Below are 21,556 nucleotides of genomic sequence, written 5' to 3'. Positions count from 1 at the left end.
CCTTCGCAGGAATAAAGAATACTTATAAACATCTGCCAATTACTTTTAACATTAAGCAGCACAGGATTGGAAGCCAATATGTATATATAAAGTGTGCTGGTTTCAAAACTATAAGATAAACACTGTTGCCACAGTCTCACATTCCAAAGCCCTCTATCATGCCATGTGAATCATCACCGTATGGATCCACATGGTGAGGTAACAATATTATGGCAAAGCTGGGACGCAAAACATCTGCAGGCCTACCTTGCTGTCCCTGGGTGTGGGCATGGCAACGTGCAGACGGTTGAGGATGCCCTCAATCTTCCTGCCCTGCATTTTCACTTCCAGTCGGTGGGCCATAAGACGGTCACAGGCTTCGTTGCGCACCTCGGCCACGCCCTCTTCAGTGACAGTGCTCATCTCCAGCACAGGAATCGACTCCTCGGCCAACTTTGAGAACAGGGCCTGAAAGTACAGCCCCTCAAGGTCCATCACTTCGCAGGACGCAGCTACATTTTGCTCAATACAACTACAGTAATCCCTTGTTGTAACCAAATTGTTTTCCTTGAAATATTGCTTTAATCAAAATTTCTTACAGTCCCAAGCCAAACGCATACATCCTACCATATGAAATGCAACAAGTTCTGTCGTTTAGAACAGCAATACCCGTCACGTTAAACACATAGATTTTTTTCTCTGAAAGATCAAACAAATCATCATGCTGTGTCCCAATTTTGAATTGTGGTCATACATTAGCCAAATGGAGGCTGCAGTGTGCTGCAACGAAGTCTGAATAATTGTACACATCTGAAAAATGGGTCAGGTACCGTTCATGCCATAAAACATCAAAATCATCGCTCTCTTCATCTGGGTGGACAAGTCGAGATTGAATGTTGGAATTTTGCAATTACCACCTGAATTTTTACTGAAGCCTCATTTAAGAAGACGCTAAAGGAAAATATTAAGCCGAGTTAGATTGATCAATTATTAGAATAGATGTCTACCATAGTTTTCTGTCTGCCAATCCAGTTGATCCCGAATATACAGTCAATTACGAGCATATTGAATTAATGTTAATATTGAACAGTTGTAAGATCCCCTTGAACCCATGTAAAAGTATACCGATGTACTGTGCATACATTGAACTCCCGTATGCCGACACATTCAATATATAGAATGATGTGCTGCATCGCGCACATGCAAGTGCACTTTTCCAACGAGTATGCCATCACCTATCGCGTCAGCGTAAGTACAGTCGCTGACCGATTTTTCGGACTCCAAAAATTTGGACATGCTCGATTATTCGGTCTGCTTCGCTGCACCGCCATTCTCCCCATAGACCATAATGTATAACAACTGCCGAAAGTTCGGACACCCTGCAACCTCTCGTCTGATTTTTCGGACACTCCTTGAGCCAACTTGATCGAAAGCACCATGCCCCGACTCTGACCGGTGCATGGTTCGGCTTGCTGAACGCCATTTTTGTTTTTAACGGAGCCTCCTATCTGGCCCCCGAAGTGGCGCTACTGCAAATCCCCGCTCATCATCATTGTTTCTGCCTGGTTCGTGGCTACAGCAGTTCCGGTCTCAGCTTAGTAAGCCATGTCAAGAAAATCCAGCAGCTGATTTGTTTGTTTCTTCATGCACGACGCTGTGAATAGGCCACGTTTTTCATTTGTGTGACTGGTATAGGCGTGACGGCGTGGTGATGTTTGCTTTGTGTGCTGTGTTGAGGTTGCGGTGATGCAACGTGGCATATGGAAACATAGCGTCAAGTGTCTAATGGCACTGACAGTGCCCGCGCAGACTGCGCTGGGGAATGCCGGCAAGCGGATGCCAGGAGCCTAGGACTTGTCGCCTTCCGATGTGCACGCTACTGACGCCAAAAGTGTTCTGCCGAGACCAGTGCAGTGGTTCCGGACACCGTCTCATTTGACAGTTTCACAGGTGCTCACGCTGATGTATTGACATGCGCAGAACTCGATGACGGCGAGACCATTCGTCAGGTTTCTGCTGCACTGCCGGACGACGACTCCGAGTCGGAAGATGACGCACCAGGTGCTACACTGCCGTCGCACGCGGAGCGTGCACAAGCAGTGACTGTGCTTTCAGCCACCTATGGTGACCGTACGACCCTCTCAGAGATTCCGGCTTATCTGATTGCGCGTAAACGGAACAGCGCGCAACGGCGCATTCACGATTTCTTCAAGCCTACTGCCGAGCCCGAATAAGTGCGTGGAAATAAAGGATTTCTTTTTTTTTCTTCTTAATATGCTTTGTCGGACACCTGTTTATTCGGACATTTCCGCAGTCCCCGTGAGGTCAGAATAAACAGTCAGCGACTGTATTTAATGCCGACAAATTTGAAATGGCACCAATTTGGCAGATGCTGTCAAAGAAGATATTGAATCTGAAGAGCAGTACACATGCCATGAAGGAAAAATTAGCAGTATGCTCAAGTTTAGTTTGCTGTGCATATGGATGGCTCATGCAAACTGCAGCTGTTTGTTATTAGCAAGAGCAGATCGCTACTCTGCTTTAGGAATGCAAAAGGCTTTCCAGTCTCGTTTGTGCTCCACAAGAAAGCATGGATGACGCTCAAACTTTTTACTGAGTGGCGCCGCACAGGGGATGCCAAACTGGAGATGCTGTGCTGCTGGGTGTTTGTCTTCTTGTAGACAAAAGCCTTCTGCGAATGGCATTTTAGGATTCCGCAAGCGACCAAAGGATTCCGCAAGCGACCAAAATGAATTCGACCCCAAACTCCACTTGAATGGATCTTTTTGAATTGACCAAAACCACCGCATCCCACATCTACACTTCGCGGAAAGAGCCATTGCAGCAACAGTACACAAGACTCCTCGCTGTACAATTTGCAGATTCCCATTGAACGTATTTCATTCGGGCATGCACAGTTACATGTCAGTGGGAACGTCCTTGAATATTCTGAAAAGCTGAACAGCACTTTCGAAACTAACAGCATGCGTGTAGTGTCGGCAGTCACCAATGCAGAGGCCAGAGAGGAAGAGCCAAGAATGAAGGGCGTACGTACCGGTCACGAGACATCAGAGTCAACCCTCAGAAGGCGAGTGCTAGTTTCGGTTTCAAGGAACATGCATGCTCCTAGTGGTTGCCGGACATCCTAAGATCTTGTGGAACGAGGTGAAGTAGATGTGGATGTTCACATTTCTTGTCATTCACAAGTTTTTAGAAATAGAGAAATTTGAGTTGATGGCAGCTCTTGTTTCTGTTTAGTTATCTTTTTATTCCTTTTCTTGCGTATTTTAAATCAGGCAACGGCAAATAACTCTTCTTTCTGTTTACTTATATTATTACTCCTTTTTTGTGAATTGTAAATCAGGTAAAGCACGGGAAGTGGTTGACTTCATGTGTCCGTCCAGCTTCCCTCCGCTCACACTTGCCACTCGCTCAGCAATATCACAAGTCGTATCGCCCTTGGTCATCAGCTTCAGTTGTCGTGCTAAGTATGAAGATGGGAAAGATAATACAGAGAAGCTTGATCAGGCGTGCAAGGAACGGAGGACAGTCTTCTAAGCATCAGATGAAGATGGCTAAATTGGCACATCCCATGTCTTGTGCAGCTCTGTGGGATTCCCAGTTCTGCAAACTTTTTTAGGTTTCCTTATGATGACAGGTAATCACAAGTACGTATTTCACTCTATTTTCTGAGCAGGTACTCATTTTGCATGAGTAAACCAGTTCTGTGCAAGCCTGAATGAACTTGCATATAAGCATTGTTGCTCGATTCATTCTTCATGACGGCATCCCATCTGGCACCGATGAAATATGTGAAGGGCTTGAGTGCGTGTTTGTTGGGCTATACATTTTGTTTGCTCTCTGTCGACATGAACAGCCAAGGCTAAAGTAAAAAAAGAAATACACACAGCCGTGATGTTTTATCAAATTTCAAGAGCAATGATGGCGAAATGTTGCACGCACATAATTCTGTGTTGCGTTTTGATGCACCCCTGATCATACTGAAGAAGGTTTAAGCAGTGCATGTTCTCTGAATTTTTCTGCAGATTGACACTTTTGCACTGCGCAGAGGTTAGTCATTTACCACTACGAAATGTATGAATAAAAACAAGAACATTCAGCTTTTATCTATGTTGAGTTTTGGCTAAGTGAGAAATCAGCCAGTTTTAGTTGATCCCCTTCACAACACACGAACAAAATTAATGAAAGTTGGTGCCAGAAAGTTATTTTCTTTATGCTAGCCCCCACTACATCTGTGGACTAGTTGAACTGTAGTCCTAAACTTAAGCACAAGTTAGAAATTTCAAAGCGACTTTAACGAAATGACGAAATGTAACATTTTAACAATGAATACTAGTAGTTAACGATGGTTTCCTATATACTAAGTATTTCTCACTATAACTGGTTGGCACTGGTGTGTACGACCAATGTCTCAGTGCTTTAAAAAATGGACAGAAGCTTGCAAGGTAAACGCGGCAGAAAGAAAGCGCAAAATGGCGCACTTCAGCGGGTCCTGCTCCACAATTTGGCCAATGTCGCCGAGCGGCTAGCGGGCCTGCAAGAGAGCACAAACACATCCCGCTTGTATGCGAAGTGTGAAAGGAGAGCGTCCTTGGTAACCCTCCTCCTGCCAGCTGTGCATTCTCTCCCTCTACCTTCTGACCTCACCAGTGACGTCATCAAGGCATTGTTTTGTTTGTTAATTATTTCCAACTGGATATCTGGCCGCCACCAATGGTGGAAGTAGTGCTGCCGCCGCGTATCGCCATGCGGCCGAGCGCGTTAAGGAAGGCATAGGGAGTTTCCGCACTTTGTCGGAGTGCTGAGTAAGATGCAAGAGACCCGCAGACTCTTTAGGATGGTAGAGAAGTGAGGACGACTGGTTCCAACAAAAAGTCAGTTCCGAAACCCGGCACAGCAGTCCTCCTGGCTCGTTGCCCACTGCTGTTTAAATGGTGCTTATTTTAACGGACAAGTGGCCAGGCATGTTCACGCGCGATTCGCAGTACAAGTGTGCTGATCGCGGCACGGCGCATATCCATACAGGCTAGTTTGCTTCCACAGTAGGTCTATTCTACCTTTTCTTGAATGAAAACGTGCAACATGCATTTTGACATGTGCAAGACGCACCGTGGTCTTGTGTCTGGGCAACATGGGCTTTTAGCGTACGCATTGCAAAGACCATTCCGCAGCACGAGCGACTTACAATGTTCGTGAGCGACTACTTTTACGAAATGATGAAATGTACCACTTAGCAGGGAATACTGGTAGTTAACAATGGCATCCTATATACTAAGCATTTCTCATTATAACTGATTGGCGCTGGTGCGCAGTCGACATGGTGTTGGAGAAGCAAATTGGTAAGTTCCGGCTTTTCACAATCTCGGGAAAGTGTAAGAGACGTGCAAAGATCTCAGATAAGCTTCAGATAGTCATATTTTATATTTTGAATTATTGATATACACGTATATTTCGTGATTCCATTCGAGTTCTATATATCCGGGATTGACCTTATCAAACTTGAAGGTGATCGGAAAATATTGACGATTCGAAATATTTTAGCCTATGTGAGATCTGTGCGTATCTCAGACAGTTTCCAGGGACCGTGAAAACAGGTAACTTAATAATTTGCTTCTCCAAGGCTGCGTCCAATGCACAAAAGTTGACTTACTTTTTTTCTCACGAACGCTGCAAAACTCTCAAGCGCCGGAATGGTCTTCGCAATGCTAACCAAAGCCTGCGTCACCTGGACGCAAAGCCATGGTGCGCTGCGCAGATGGAGTGATTGTTGCACATTTTTGTTCAGATAAGGTAGAAATGGGCGCACCATGGAAGCAAACTAGCCTGTTTGCTTCCAAAAGCACTGTGCCACCATCAGCGCGCTGGTACTGCAATACATGCGTGAACTTGCCCGGCTACATGCCCGTTAGAGTATGTCGTAAACGGCCAATTGTCATACGTGGGCAACGAGCTAGGCAGACTGCTGTGTCAGGTTTTGGAACCGACTTCCTGTTGCAACCAGTCGTCTTTGCTTCTCGACTGCCCTAAAAAAAGCCAGCGTGTGGCTTCTTCCGTGCGGCTCAGCGTTCCAACACGTTACAGCCAGTACGTCTCTTCCATTATTGGTCCTTTCCCTCCGGCCCCTATGTCGGTGACTGCCAACACTAAACACGCACTTAGTTTTTCAAGTACCACTTTCAGCTTTCAGAACATGCCAGTCCATTCCCACTCACGTGTAAATGTGCGAACATGAATAGCGCGGACCCACACAGCAACAAAGATTGCATGCCTAAAATGCCATTCGCAGAAAGCTTTTGTCTACAGACAAACCCGGTGGCACAGCATCTACAGTTCGGCATCCCATACCTAGAGCCACTCAGACTAAAGATTGGGTGTCACCAACCCTTTCTTGTGGAATGCGTATCAGATGACTGGGAGGCCTTTTGCATTCTTGAAGCAGAGTGGCGATCTGCTCTTGCTGATAACTGACAGCCACAGTGTGCACAAGCCGCCCATATGTGCCATGAGCAGGACTGAGAGAACCCTGCTCATTTTCTCTCCATGGCCATGTACTACCCATCGTATTCAATCTCTTGTCTGGCAGCATCTGCCAAAACAGCGCCTTTTCAAATTTGACGCCGTTCAATATTTCTGACGACATGAGAACCGATCGCGTCGCTGTTTAGAGAAGCACACTTGCAGGGGCACGGCATCCAATATATCAATTTAGCTACGGAATTTAGTTTACGGAATTCCAGAAGATAAAGAAGAAGACAATGAATCCCTTGAACAAACTTTTAATGAAAGCACTGCCAAGAACATTCTTGAAATACAACCTGTTGCCATTGAACGCATTCACAGGTTAGGAAAACCTTCACCCGAGAAAACCAGGCCTGTAATACTAAACCTTCTTGACTTCCGTGAAAAGACTCTTGTGCTAAAGAACTGTCGCAAACTTAAAAATACTGAATACGCGATCAGTGAAGACTTCTCTGTCCAAGTACGCGACATAAGGAAAAAACTGTAGGTTAGTGTAAAATCAATTAAAGATTCCGGTGCAAAGGTTGCATTCGTTTATGATAAAGTCCTAATCAACGAAGAATTGTTTCAGTCGGATAAAGAAAAGAACTGCCGGGCACCTGTAAAGGCACGGACAAGTGCGAATAAAAGCCAAAATAAACCAGCAAGGAATTGGACCACACCTACGCCCCCGACCGCCCCAAAAACGAAACAAATAACCTTTGCAAACGTAAATGCGCGTAGTATCGCGAATAAGCTTGACGCACCATAGTCACTTCTTATCAGCCTAGAGCCTGACTTCATAGCGATTACAGAAACCTGGCTTACAGATGACATACAGGACAAAGAAATAGCCTCACCTGACTATGTGATTGTGTGCAAAGACAGATTAACGCGAGGGAGAGGAGTGGCTTTACTAATTTAAAAAAAAATTCCTTTCACTGTCTTACCAGAAGTCGAGAATGCCGAAGCACTTTCTTTGCAAACTGAGTTTTGGTGCGACCAATATCAGTGCCGGTTGTGTTTACCGTAGCCCTTCGACTGTGAACGCGCAGTGACAGCATTATATCAGTATATGGCACTTCATGTACAAAAAGCCTGGCTGATCCTTCTTGGGGATTTTAACCTTCCAGATATCGACTGGCCAACCATGTGTTATCGCTCTCCTTGTTCAGAAATTTGTTTTTGATATTATGCTTAGCTTTGACTTGTCACAAATTTTTAGCGAGCCCACACGTGTTCAAGGCAATGCATCCAACATTCTTGACCTTGACCCTTGACCTCTGAGCAATCACTTTTCGATCGATAAAACTAACTTAGCAGTGCTAGATGGAATATCAGATCACAAATTAACAATATGCACTACTCCCATTCAGGCCACAACAAATTCTATTTCGAAAACTAGTAATCCAGACTTTACAAAAGCTGACGACTCAAGCATAGTTAATTACTTAATTTAGGAGTATCAGTCATTTGAAAAACTCTAATTCTTCAGACACTGATATAGATGCATTAAGGGAAAGGTTTAAAGCCATTGTATCCCACTGCATCAATAACTATATACCAACAAAAACCAAACCAATAAACAGAAATAACCCATGGATAACACGTGATGTCATTCATGCGAAGCGCAATGTGAAGCGACTAAGAAAATTGCTCAAAACAAAAAAGGTCCTCAACATAAACATAAACTCACGTGTGCTGTCAATGAAATGAAAGCAAAGATTAGTACAGCGAAAGCACATTACTTTTCAGCTACGCTTCTTAACTTTTTAAATCATTCCCCTGGAACGTTTTGGAAGTATTTTAGCCCTAAAAAACAAAGCAACACTCTCAATTCTCAGGAACGAAATTTAAGTTCTGCAAATTCATTAAATACATATTTCCAGTCTGTGTTCACTGTTGACAATGGTCGCATTCCGGAGGTGAATCACTACAACCAGAGACCGCTAGACATGCCAACGATAACTGAGTCAGGAGTGCTCAACTTATTACTATCAATAGACACAAAAAAAGAAAACGGAAAAGGAAAATATTCCCAACACTTTTCTTCAAAGATATGCCGAAGTCAAAGCGAAATATCTACATCTAATATTTAACAAATCCTTATCAACATGTAGCCTTGCAAAGGAATGGAAAATAGCGAAAGTAATCCCCGTTCATAAAGCAGGACGCAAAAGTGATGTCGGTAATTACAGACCAATATCGCTAACGTCCACAGTAGGAAAATTATTAGAGCATATCATATTAAAGCATATCACGAACTATCTAGAGCAAGCACAAATATTATCGCGTATCCAGCATGGTTTCCGGCGGGGACTTTCAACCATAACCCAATTACTTGAATTAACGCATGACTTATCCCAAAGCATTGATAATCAAAAACAAGTAGACTTAATAGCATTAGATTTTTTGGAAGCGTTTGCTAGAGTAACCCATCAAAAAGTAATCAGCAAACTGAAAACAACTTTAGGCGATGGTTCTATTGTCAATTGGATTGAAGATTACTTAACCAACCGGTTTCAGTATGTCGTTGTTAACAATGAAATTTCTTCCAATGTACTAGTTACATCGAGGGTGCCTCTAAGGTGCGTCCTTACTCCCATTTTATCCCTTATTTTTATTAATTATTTGCCCTGTAACATCCGCATTAAAATGAAGCTTTTTGCTGATTGCATTTTTTATAATGAAATTAACTCTATGAATGATCACGTTGATTTAAACAGTGCCCTTCAAGATGTAGTGAAGTGGTGTAAAAAGTAGCAGACGGAATTGAACATTAAAAAAACTGCCTTTTTATCTATAACCCGCAAAAGAACATAGGTCGGACTTCGAATACACTATCAATAACATACCACTCACCCGAGTTCATGAGCATAAATATCTTGGCTTGATCATTTCACATGACCTAAGATGGGAATCGCATATTAACCGTATCATACCATCGGTTTTAAAATGGCTGTTCTTCCGCAGAAGAAGACTTCGAGCTGCGCCACCGGAAATTAAACTGCTATCGTAAAGCGCATTTATTCGGCCAGTTCTCGAATATGGTAACACAATTTGATTTCCTTATACACAACAGCTTATTAACTAGAAGGAGTGCAGCGAAAGGCAATTAGATTCATCTTTAACAAATACAAGAATAGCGATTCACCTACCCAACTGCTAAAACAAGCCTGTATTCCTACTCTGCGAAACCGCGCCAAACTAGCAAGACTAAAATTATTGTTCCAATTAATACACAATGCATTACAAATAAATACTCTGTTGTATATATCCCTAGCTGACACCAGACCTTCCTGCCATAAGCATTCACTAACACTTAAAGAATATGCATTTCGCACTAACTGTTTGATATTCGTTCTTTCGTCTTGCAATAAGAGAATGGAATAGCCTGGACCCCTGCATAACGACTAACACATCGTTGCCGAAATTTGTAACCCTTTTAGAAGAACTGTTGCGCAATAATTAGATTATGCTAGCCAGAAATAACACACCGCTCATGTCATTGTATAAATAAAATCTGTATAAGCATTGAATTTGCCTATGCAATTTCACCACTTTTTGCCAAATGCACTGTATAATCATGTTTTATTTCCTGCCATATGTATATATCTGCTTCGTGTCCATTACAAATATCATTGTTGAAATTATGTAAACCTGTTTTCATCGCTATTTGTGAGTTTATAATATATGCCCAACCTGTAGAAATCCCACTGGGATTGAGAGTATCTGAAAATAAATAAATAAATGTAGCAGTGAACGGGAGTTCGATATACCATATTTACACGATTGTAAGTCAAACCCCCCATATAGCATGTGACAGGGGGGAAAAAAGAAGAAGGGCATACCTGCGGGCGCATTCCATAACGAAAATTTATTAGTAGCTGGCATGGTCACTGGACTACTCGTCTTCACTTGTGCCATTGTCCTCACTAGTGCTGCCATCGTCATTGCTGCTACAGTCTCAGAGCATGTCGCCGTCCAGTGAAATTGCACATTTGCATACATACATAAGTCCACGCCGAAAGCACCCAACCACACACAGCCATCAGGGAGGCTCTTTTGACATGCCTGGTTGGCGTAAGTTCATGGTCTTCTGCTGCCAGCCACTCGTACTCATGGTGGAGCAAATCCTTAAAAGGCGAAGATCTAGGCTTGTCTCATGACCATGTTGTACGTCACTGGCAGGGACCGATCACGCATTTAAGTGACGTACGCTGCAAGCTTGGCCTCCAGCTCTGGAAAGCGTCCCGACTTCAGCCTGTGGAAACTTCTTCACTTGCCGTCACAGGTGAAAAGTTTGCTTCGCTGCAGGTCTCCACACTCGTACCACACATTAAGAAACCTCAAACTTACAGCCTGCTGTGCAGTTATTTGTTTCTTCAGCGTAAAGGATGCCAGCCCTCTTGAACGCTGCTGTGAACGAGCGCCGAATGTTTAGTGGACTCGGAGAACTCATGACGACTGAGGAAGCACGGAAGTAGCACGTGGCCGTCAGTCAAATCAAATGCATGAAACTAAAGAGCTACAGGAAAAGAGAAACACGTGAACGGTGTCTGCTCTTCCATGAACTATCGATACTCACTGCAAGTGCCACTGTTCTGAGGGTGCCGCCGCAACTGGAACAGCGGCACTTCCATGAACTATCGACACCCCCCCACCCCCAAGAGTGCTGGGTGCGTTGTAAAACTCTAAAAAATGGTGAAAAACCTTTCCAAAAAGTGAACAAACACGCGGGATGGCAGAAAGCTACGAGTAGGGCCGTAGAGCAAACATAAAATTGTAACTACATTGTAGCTCCTTTGATATCTCATTGGTCTCACTTTTTCTTGCTGTGCTATGTCTTGGTTTCGATTGCAAGTTGACCCCCCACTTCAGATTATCAAATTTTAAAAGATAGGTTGACTTACAATCGTGTAAATACGGCACACGTCATATATCCCTATACTTTTGCATAGAATTTTCAAGGGTATTTTACAACTGATCAATATATCTGGGATCGATTGTGCATTACTTTGTTGCATACAAACTTGTTACCGAAGGTTCCACTCCTGCTCCTCAATGTGAATTGTCAGCGCTGAAATGGACTACTTGGCGCAATCTCCACGTGACCTCCCTCACAGTGAATTATACATTGCAGACGTCACATGAAAGGCGCCATAGTTCAAAATAGGTTATGCCACTCCAATTTTTTATTTTCATTCTTTTTTCGCTTACAAGGCTCGTTTTCGCTTGTTACAAATGATGAATTCATTATTGAAGAAGCCTGATATTTCAATCTACCTCGGTTTAATATTTTCCTCTGGGGTCCCTCTAAAGATGCTCATTCACTACGCATTAGTCACAAGGTCGCCACTGAATCATCTGAGCCAAGCATGAGGTGTGCACGTACCTTGCCTTCAGGGGAGAGGTCAGCAGGCCTGACGATGTCAACCTTGTTGACAACTACAAGAAATGGCTGGAAAGCAAGCAAAATAAGAGCTTACATTGTGCATATGAAGGAAGGTGTAGCAAAAGTCAAAACCAAAGAATTAAAAGCTGTATCTACCTTGTTTGCAAACAGTGGCTTGATGTTGAACAAAAGCTTCATCTGGAACAAAAGCGAAAGACCACATTTTACGAGAGCATGACTCAACATTAAATGACAAGGTGCAGATGAGAAATATATAATGCAAAAGGCAGTTTACCTAAATATCAAATACAAAATGGATAATTTATGATTATCAAATTATGATAATCCTCATCACCTCATCAAATATGTGAGCAGTACTGAATAAATATCTGCTTACAGATCTCGGGTATGTTAACGAAGCGCCCCTGCTAAAACTGCTCAACTTTACCCATCTCATTCCTTATTCTCTTCAAACATGCATACCACGTTGTCAGATTTTCTATTTCGAGAAAGATTCACTACCAATGTCAGTGTTCCTACACAAAAATGCCTGCAGCTCTTTCCATAACTTCAAAATAGTTTCCTCTTTATTGAAAATATATAACATATATAAGTATGTGCCAAAACTTTGCAAGCCATTACTGCATGCCCACTATCTCCACCCCATTCACCACTACTGGGCTCTCCACCTCATAACTACTGCTTTGTCAAGTAAACACTTCACCACTCTTAATTTCTTTACTTCTTATCTGAATATCTGTGCTCCTTGAAAATTACATCCCCAAGTAAGACAGCTTTCAATGCCACTTTCCATGCCAGCACCACACAATATTGACACATACGTAATTCACCTTTTTCTGGGGACTGCTCTTTATGGGTGAACAACTGCGACAATTTTATCACTCAGCACAAGACACACCTTCATGTATCAAATGTCTTCAGCATTGCATAGTACCAGCAATTCCGATGGAATGCACAACGAGCCATGTATAAATAGCTGACAAACATGGCCTGTAAATCAGATTTCGACGACTGATGACTGTTCTCACCGCCATAGTTGTGCTCGAATGTTATACAGTTAAACTTCAGTACAGTAAAACCTCGTTAAACCATACCCGCTTAAATAGTAGTTTCGGTTTAAAAGTAGTAAAGTCAATTCCCCGACTCAGCGGCCATTGAACATAATGTGTTTTGTATCCGCATAAACCGTAACAGCTTATTGCGTACGCATCGGTTAAAACACAGCGTTTCCACTTTTTGTTGCGCAAACACGGTGGTGTGTTGTTTCCATCGGGCGGCCCGGCAGAACAAGCCTCAGAGATCGGCACAACGGCCTCCAAGCGCACTGTGCGCTTGCGCGTGAAGCCACATCAACAGCAACATCATTTCGACGCTGTGCCAGAGAGCGTTGTGGCGCCGTGCAAGTGAGGACTTGCGTCATGCCGAAGCTCCGATAAAAAAGATGCCGGGTGCTCAGTATAGAAGAAAAATTAGATATCGTCCGTGCTATCAAACGTGACACGAAGAAGTCGGCGCTCACGTGACATGGATCTGCTGTTGACTACAGTGTGTGGCATTTGCAATGCGAAGAAGTTGCTCGGCAGCGCTGCTGCGACCGCGAAGAGATGTCGGCTACGAGGTTTTACTTTTCACCATCGTTGCCTCTGTTGTTGCCGAAGTATCGACATGCGACAGTGATGAGGACGACACGGAAAGCAACAGCACGGACGATTCAGGCCAGACAGTGACGGAAGCTGCGAATTACTTCAGCCTCATGAATGCAATCGTCGCGACGAGAACAGGGGCGCCATAACTTAACTATTCCCAACGAAAAGTATATTCCGAACTCACCCGGCAATGAAAAAGGCGCCTCGGTACTTCTGCAGCACTACTGCGCGCGTGCATGGAGAATACGTAACGCCAACGAGGAATCTGCCATGCGAGTGTTTGCAGAGAAGAGGGGGCTGGCTGAGAAGCTGGCACGCAGCTTCAGTAAGTTTGATGCCGCTGTCGTCGCGCTAGGCCGCCGCGGCATCAAACGAAATAAACACTTTTGTCGCGCGAAGTGAATAAATACTAATGCATGTTTTTCCCCCTTTCATCGCACTCTCTCTGAGTTCCGTTTTCGACAGGTGAGTGGGCGGTATCATGCTATTTCGGTTGAACAGTACTACCGTTTAGTACATACTTTTTCCGAGCAGCAGCCAACTACTATTAGAGAGTTTTAGAATAGGGGCCCCAAACGTTTTGGGGCCCCAAAGAAATAGCGTCGAAGCCACTGCGCATGCGCGAGACGCAAACTGCGTTTGGGTTTTGCGTTGGGAACGCTATTTCACCGATTTAGCGGGAGCTCAAATAGCGTTCCCAAAAGCTTTGCGTCAACAAACATGGCGGCACCCATCGAAGCGACGGCTCTAACCTAGCACCAAACTGGGTTCGATTCGCGGTAATGCGTGAAGTTCGCAAGCTAGGAGAAGTGACTGCAGTTATCGCTTTCTCTCAACTAGCGTGTGTTATCAAGATTGATTCATTAGACGCCGCTGATTCCGAATTCGAGTGTGGATTTTATGGCTCGTAGGCCTAACACGGCTAAGCTTGGCTGGTGAAGGCACGTAAAGGTGGTTTTGTTGCTGCAAACTAAGCACAACTAATTGTTTGCTGCTTGAAGAATAACCTCTAAATTGTAATTAAACGCGAATACACGCAAGTCAAAATCACTATTCATATCATAAGATGGTATATTTTATTTAATTATTTTTAATCGTTTTTTTTAGACGCCGTAGTGGCGCTGTCAGCGCAAGACGCTATCTGCAAACGCAAAGCCCTATTCTAAAACTCTTCACTCCTGCGTGCCCCAATGCTAACACCCGTAAAGCTCTTTGGGGCCCCAAAATATTGGGGCCCCTATTCTAAAACTCCCTATTTAATGAGGTTTCACTGTATAACGAAATTCTCGATATAATGAAGTATTTAAGTTTTCATAATCTCTTGTCCATAAAACACCATGCATTTAGATAGCAAAGTGTGGGTGTAGGCTAGTTGGTTATTCATGAATTTGGGAAGTTAGCGCAAGCAAAACCCGAGACTTGAAGAAAGGGACAACACGAAGACTTTCTTCAAGTCTCGTGTTTTGCTTGCGGTAACATCCCAAATTCATGCATTTAGAACCTCAATATAACAAAGTGTGTTTCTATGTGATTTCAACATAACAAAATTTCACTGCTGCCTGAAAGGAATGCCGAGACAACAAATGGAAACTTCTGCAAACGCAGACAGTCAAATGATTGAATGACAAGTGGCTGCTTGTAAACGCACCTCTCAAATCGCGCGCCGCACAACAAAGCGACCGCCAAAGTAGAGCCGCATCATGTTCCCTATAAAGTCCAGATGCGATAAGATCTTATCACGCCCCAAACACTGGGTGCTTTAGGTGCGAGTGAAAGTGTGTGAGGGTGAGGAAGAAAGATGGTGACTTCACGCACATGCAAAGGGAAAAGGAGGAGGGGAGCGTGATCATGTGAAAGGGTGGAAGGGGGGGGGGTAAGTTGGTGCGCATCTCGATTTCTGGCATGCGTCTGGGCTGTGGCTGCGCATGGCTAAGCACGGCTGAGTGCATATGCAGCTGTTGCCGTGTGTGCACAGAGTGGGCGTACTGAGACGGTATGGCACCATGTAAGCTGTCTTTCCGCGCGTTTAGTATTGGAGGTTACATAATCTCGAGTTTCGGTGACCAATTGGAGCCAGAGGCAGACGAAGCATTTGCTCCCCGCTGCCGGCACTGTTCCTGATGGCATCGTCCCAGTGCAGGCGACGCTATCAGCCGCAGGGACGAAGTGCACGCGAAAGCCTGGCTGACTTCGCTTAATTCATACTGCCAATGTGAAGATATCGAAACGTATGTGGCTTGAAACTGTATCAATCGTCGATGACTCCCAAATTTATCAAAATGAATTGTTTTCTCATTCAAATTTGCTTTCTTTTTTTGCCTGATAATTTTGAAAATTCTGTGGCCTCTTTCCATGTAAGAAAAATTGATTGGTGTCGGTACTTGTTGGCATAAAAGGTCAAATTTCAATACAAAGAAATTTCGATATAACAAAGCAAATTGCCGATTTTACCTACTTATTGAGGTTTAACTGTAGTTGTTCTGGCCACAAGCTCACCCAATAAAGAGTTCATTTCATGACTCACAGTTGTCCCACTGTCTGGTTCCTCACCGTCACTACAATTTGATGATATTCATCTTCCACGACACTCAAGGCAGCCAAGTTATGCCGCCTGACATTAGCAACCACATGAAGAGACTGCATTGTGAACATTTTATAATGGTGCCAGCTGGCCACAACATCAACTGAACAGGTTTGGTGCAGTGTTCTAACACTTCAATGCCAGCAAAGCACAAGTCATGTTATTTCCCACAAACACACCCAGCTCCATAAGAAGCCAGTCTCTCCAAGGAACACTGTTACACTACATGGTGAAAGCTAATGCCATTGGCAATTTGTAATATATCGAATAAGAGGGCATGTAAGCAATTCTAGCCAAACTGTAGACTTATGCTATAACTGCTTCTGAAGCTCTATTAAAATTTCAAGCAAATATTAATTCCATTTTATAATGCAACTCATCACATCTTAAAGGAGCCCTAAAACACTTCATATAAAAAATCATAGAATGGCCTCACTATTGAAGGAAGTCATCTCAGAAATCTTGAGTTGCAAACATTTTTTTTTTAATCCTTCAACCATAAGTGCAATTATTGCACAGATACCTGGATTTCTCTCTCTTTTTGTCTCTGCTAGTGCAATGGAAGTTAGATCCCAGAGAAGCCAAGAAGGCAGAGCCCTGGCCAAAAAGTTTAGTTTCACGGCAGCGAAAAGGCTCGTGGCGGCACCCCCATGGCGGCCGCAGCAGACTACACTACATAGCATGCCACTGCCATCTCGAAGGCCATGCACAACTGACACAACTACATTCAGTGCAAAGATTCCATTATTTTTCTGTCTTTTTTTAGATTGTAGACATGCATATTTTTCATTTACCTAACTATCGTATTTACTCTAACCTAACGTGCACTTTCTTCTGATAGAACGGGTCCAAACATTGCGTGCACGTTAGAATTGAGCATGACTAACTCTGCGTTACCATATCACCATCAGCATTTCAAGATGGCCATCTCGTATGCGCTTCGAGCCCAGCTGCTGTAGGCACTGCACGGTGGCTTAGGTTAGTCCACCGTCCGTATTACCGTTTTCTGCCTTTTATCTATCAGCATGGAAGCGCCGACTGCGAAGGCATGCAGAGTTCAACACGATGCCACAATTAAAAGGAAAGTGATCATGTGTGGGGAGATGGCCGAAAATCGGGCCGCATCACGGGCGTTTGGAATACCCGAAACTTGCTTGCGGGACTGGCGCAAACAGGAGAGGCGTTCTACTCTGGCAGCTTCGTGGCTCCTATCTTGAAAGCGATCTGCATTGGCAACAAGTCTACGCATCTGGGCGCACCATGCTGTGTTCTCATCGCTTAGTTCGCATTGAAGCGAGAGGGTGCATAGAGGTCAATTTGCTCAACCCTGCTGCCGCACTTCATCACTCCAGCGTCTTGATAAAAAGTTTTTGAGGTCATTGCGTGAGACGTGCTCATGTTTGCTTGTGCGTGCATGGCACCATGCTTGTTAATTTAACTGGCCAGCAAATATTTGGAAGTTTATACGGCCAATAAAACTGCTAACCTTACTTGTCATATGGTGGTCAACTAATTTGCTATCGTAATCGATGCTTCGCCTTTCAGGAGAAACTGCAACTTTTTTTATTTGTCGCAACTTTAGTGCATTTGGAGTAAATCTTTGTTTTTCCAAATGAAAGTTGCATTTCTGTACTAAAGAATGAGTTGCGCGGTACTGTAAAGGACTTTTCTTTCTTTAGGCCACTGCAAACGGGCGCGCGTTACAATCGAGGGCACATTAGAATCGAGTAAGCACAGTAAATATTAGCAATTACCTATGTATTACTGAGATTGCTCTCATGATTATGAAATCAGCCAATAGCATTGGTGGGTCCAGCTGCTTTCGATGGCACAAATTTCACAGCAACCCTTCTCATTCCAAATGTTAACCCTTTCAGCGTCAATGACTTAAATATATGGTGCTGTAAACAAGTCCAAAATGGTCGATTCCGTATATTTACAGCGCCATCTGTACGTTTAAAAAGCGCGCCAATTTCCTAACTTTTTGTCTCCTGGCATGCGCTGTCACTATATAGGAATACAGGAAATATTTTTATCGTGCCTCCCTGTCTCTGTTTTAGAGCTAGTTTGTTTGCTCCAGCGTGTCTATATACTACCAAGTTTCTTGCTGTTCGATGCCGTGTTTTTCATTGAAACAATTCCCCGTTGTTAGCAATGGCGTCGACTCCGTCTTTGTAATCCTCGCCAATGTCTTCGGAGCACGGAAAGCACGACACGTTGCATAATGCTGGTTCCTGAAAGTCAACTTCGCCCCATTACATCTGTTTTACGCAGGGAAGCATACTAAAAGTTCGAGGGGGCAATTGTCACTGGACATGTTTCCTTTTATTATACACGCAGGCACCCGTCACCTCCTATCACAGTACGAGCACTGATACACCTAATAACTGACTGTAATTTGTGAATAAATCTTGTGGAACTTCCCACTCAGTGCGCATGCGCCACTGCAGGTAAGTCCTCCATTCAATTAGCTTCCTTTAATTTAAACTTGTTTTAATTTGAACAAATTTTCGGGCCCCTTTGATTTCGAATTATCGAGATTCGACTGTATAACCCTGACCAATTTCAGATGCCGTATGGTATCTCACTGATTTTTCAGACTGATCCACATGTGCAATGTCTGAAACATGGTGGCCGCAAACAAAGTTACCGCCATTCAGGCCGTTGCCTGTACCCCAACTTATAGTGGCAGATTAGTTCCCCGCCTTTCCAAATGCCATAAAACTGCTGTAAAGTTTTGTTAACTTGGCACCAAACCAAAATGTTGATTGCAATTCCAAAGGTAGCACTAGTTAGGCCTAGAAGGTGGAGATGGCAGGTGGCAAGTTGTCACGGAAATATTACCCTTGATATGTTCGTACCTATGACTACATTGGAGAGAGGATATGAGGTCATGGACACTTCCTAGTCTGATGGCCATGTGCGTGAAATTTAGGTTTACAGGTGGTCAGATGACAACTACCAGGAACACCTACCTAGATTGTATGTACGCTTACTGGATGGACCATCCTAAACATCAGAGCTGACATCATGAAGTCAAGGTTGCACATGCGATAACTGTACTTAATGAGAATGCACATCCAGCTGCGTGAAGAGCAAACGTAAAATGCCTTAGTAGTCTTGACCATCACAAAATGTCAAGTAGGTATTATTTTAATGATGCAAAACAGAAAGAAACCTCCTGTAAAGAAATTTTCCAAGGTGCTGTAAATTTTAAAACTATAAAACTTATTTTACTAATTAAATTAGTTTTTTGGGCTGCCCAATTATTCGGACACATTAGTGGTATACTAATGTGTATGTCTGAAAAATTGGTTGACAACCGTACATGTAAGTTTTGCAGAACTCTAGAGAAAGAAACTCGGCAACATCAGTGACTCCGCACCCTACCTGCTCTTCAATGGTGTGTCCACACTGTTCCGAGAGGTCCATGAGGTACAGAACACATGCCCGTATGTGGGCGAGGGCTGTAATAGCCTGCATCTCGATGGTGTTGCGGTCTTCCAGTGAGTGATCCAAGATTCCCGGCGTGTCAATCACCTGCCAGCGGATGTACTTGTAATCCGTGTGTCCCACATAGAGTGACTTTGTTGTGAATGCATACGGCTGCACCTCCACATCAGCACGTGTGATCTGCCCAGATGAGAGATACAGTCAGATCAAATCAGCTATCTATACACCCAGACTACGAGCAAGCGTTGCGGCACTAGCAGTTTAAAAAAATAACAAATCTGCGGTATTACATGCCAAAACCGCAATATGATTATGAGGTACACCCTAGTGGGGGACCCAGGATTAACTTTTAATACTCGAGGTTCCTAATACCCCTGTCAAGCGGGCAAGTTAAGTGCACTTACGGGGAGTGCACTTCGGGACCTTGAGTGACACTTTAGGCTACGCGGCGCTAAACAGGAAAACAGAGTGCACTCGCACTAAAAAAGATGGCGACAGACTAAAACCATGTTTTTTGAAGATGTAGATTAAAATAAAAAAAACTTCTAAAAAGCGATTGCTTTAGTTGTATTATAATAAAAAAACCATTGTAGTCTATATTTACTCAACGAAAAAATGAAAGCATTTTTATCATAAGAATGTTGCAAGTCAAGGCCGGCCAAGACGAATTCCTAGCCAATGCAAAACAAGATGGTGGCGTGCAACGAGGCGGCATTTGATCCTGCTAGAACACAATATCAGCGAGTTGTGCTCTGATTATTTTGTTAAAAGCTGTTCAACAGCTAGAATTAACTTCTGTGTCCTTTTATTAGGCATTACGTTTTGTACCGTTGAAACTGCTGGCGGCGAGGCTATGTACTCTACAGCAAAGTGCGTTCCGTGAATGCATTCCGACCGTAGTGCACTCTTCTACGAGTACATTCAGCTTGCGACATTTAGAATTCGGAAAGTGCACTTAAAACAGAGTGCACTCTCCGTAAGTGCACTTAACTTGCCCGCTTGAGAGGAGTATTAAAGGGCACAGCGGTGATTTTTCAATGCCAACGAATTTCAATGAAATTCACTGGGCACATTCCTCTGCACACTTTCGTCATGTCCTTATAAAAAAGCAGGTTTGAGAATTGAGCAGGTTTCTTACAAATGAATTTTGACATTTCCTTTGAACCACTTGCCTTGCCTGCTCCTCAGCTACTGGCCATATTGCGTTATGATGTCAACGGTGGCATACACAAAGCATGCTGGGAATGAATGGCAGACGACAATGTCAAGAAGCCAGTGATCGTGAGCTTGTGTTTGGTGTGAGATATTGGTGTCATGAGAAGTTACATTTTGTATGGAAAGGCAAGTGATTGGTGGCAAGTGGTGTTGCGCTGTTGGCTGCACAAACTTCAACCCTCACCAGCTGCGCACATAATTTGAGCCAATGTTAACTGCGTTCAGCTGAGGTTAGGCTTATCACAGTCGCCAAGTTCATGCGGCTGTATTACCGGTGGACCTGAGTGACTGATCTGATGCTAATTAGAGTGAAGTCATCAGAGTGAAGAAAACTGCTTTTGTAGTTCATTTTTGACCGTATGGATTTGAAATAAACTAATTCCACATTTCTTACAGTGCACACACAAAAAGCAAGAAGTGACAACATGGTGCACTATCAACACAGGTATGTTACCGTTCTCAAAGGCTGCCAGTTGTGCTTCCCAGCACTTCCCTAAATCAAATGTGACAATGCACATGGGTGTGCATTTTTACGTATTGTTATGACGACTCATTATCTTCCAAGTTGCACCAGTTGCCTCTTATCCCAAATGGGCAACAAGCAGAGACCCCTTCAATAAATCAGTTTAAACAACAGCCTCATTCAGCTGCCAATGGTGTCAGTACTGGTATCAGCATTACCGCTAGAAAGCAATGTATTCTCTAAATGAACAATCATACATTCGAAGCCTTAAGCATGTCTACATT

General features: G+C 43.6%; 1 protein-coding gene and 1 long non-coding RNA gene across 3 annotated transcripts in view; one reads left to right on the top strand and one right to left on the bottom strand.

Annotated features, from left to right (window-relative positions):
• Nucleotides 1-21,556, bottom strand: part of Non1 (nucleolar GTP-binding protein 1) — a 42,893-nt gene that overhangs the window by 14,081 nt on the left and 7,256 nt on the right. Inside the window, exons 6-9 of the mRNA XM_050178494.2 lie at nucleotides 19,532-19,774; nucleotides 12,050-12,091; nucleotides 11,894-11,959; nucleotides 247-447 (exon numbers count right to left, since the gene is read on the bottom strand). Coding sequence (XP_050034451.1) covers nucleotides 247-447; nucleotides 11,894-11,959; nucleotides 12,050-12,091; nucleotides 19,532-19,774 — 552 coding nt within the window. The remainder of the gene's footprint in view (nucleotides 1-246; nucleotides 448-11,893; nucleotides 11,960-12,049; nucleotides 12,092-19,531; nucleotides 19,775-21,556) is intronic.
• The window catches only part of LOC129385060 (uncharacterized), a 54,897-nt gene that overhangs the window by 32,031 nt on the left and 1,310 nt on the right, over nucleotides 1-21,556 (top strand). For both annotated transcript variants that reach the window (XR_008612607.2, XR_008612606.2), the window contains 2 exons: nucleotides 18,482-18,591; nucleotides 21,206-21,254. This is a non-coding gene — a long non-coding RNA (uncharacterized lncRNA). The remainder of the gene's footprint in view (nucleotides 1-18,481; nucleotides 18,592-21,205; nucleotides 21,255-21,556) is intronic.

The sequence above is a fragment of the Dermacentor andersoni genome, chromosome 5, assembly GCF_023375885.2.
Source record: "Dermacentor andersoni chromosome 5, qqDerAnde1_hic_scaffold, whole genome shotgun sequence".
In the NCBI taxonomy this organism is placed as follows: domain Eukaryota; kingdom Metazoa; phylum Arthropoda; class Arachnida; order Ixodida; family Ixodidae; genus Dermacentor; species Dermacentor andersoni.
Note: the sequence above shows the minus strand (reverse complement) of the source record. Positions and strands in the feature narration are given on the sequence as shown.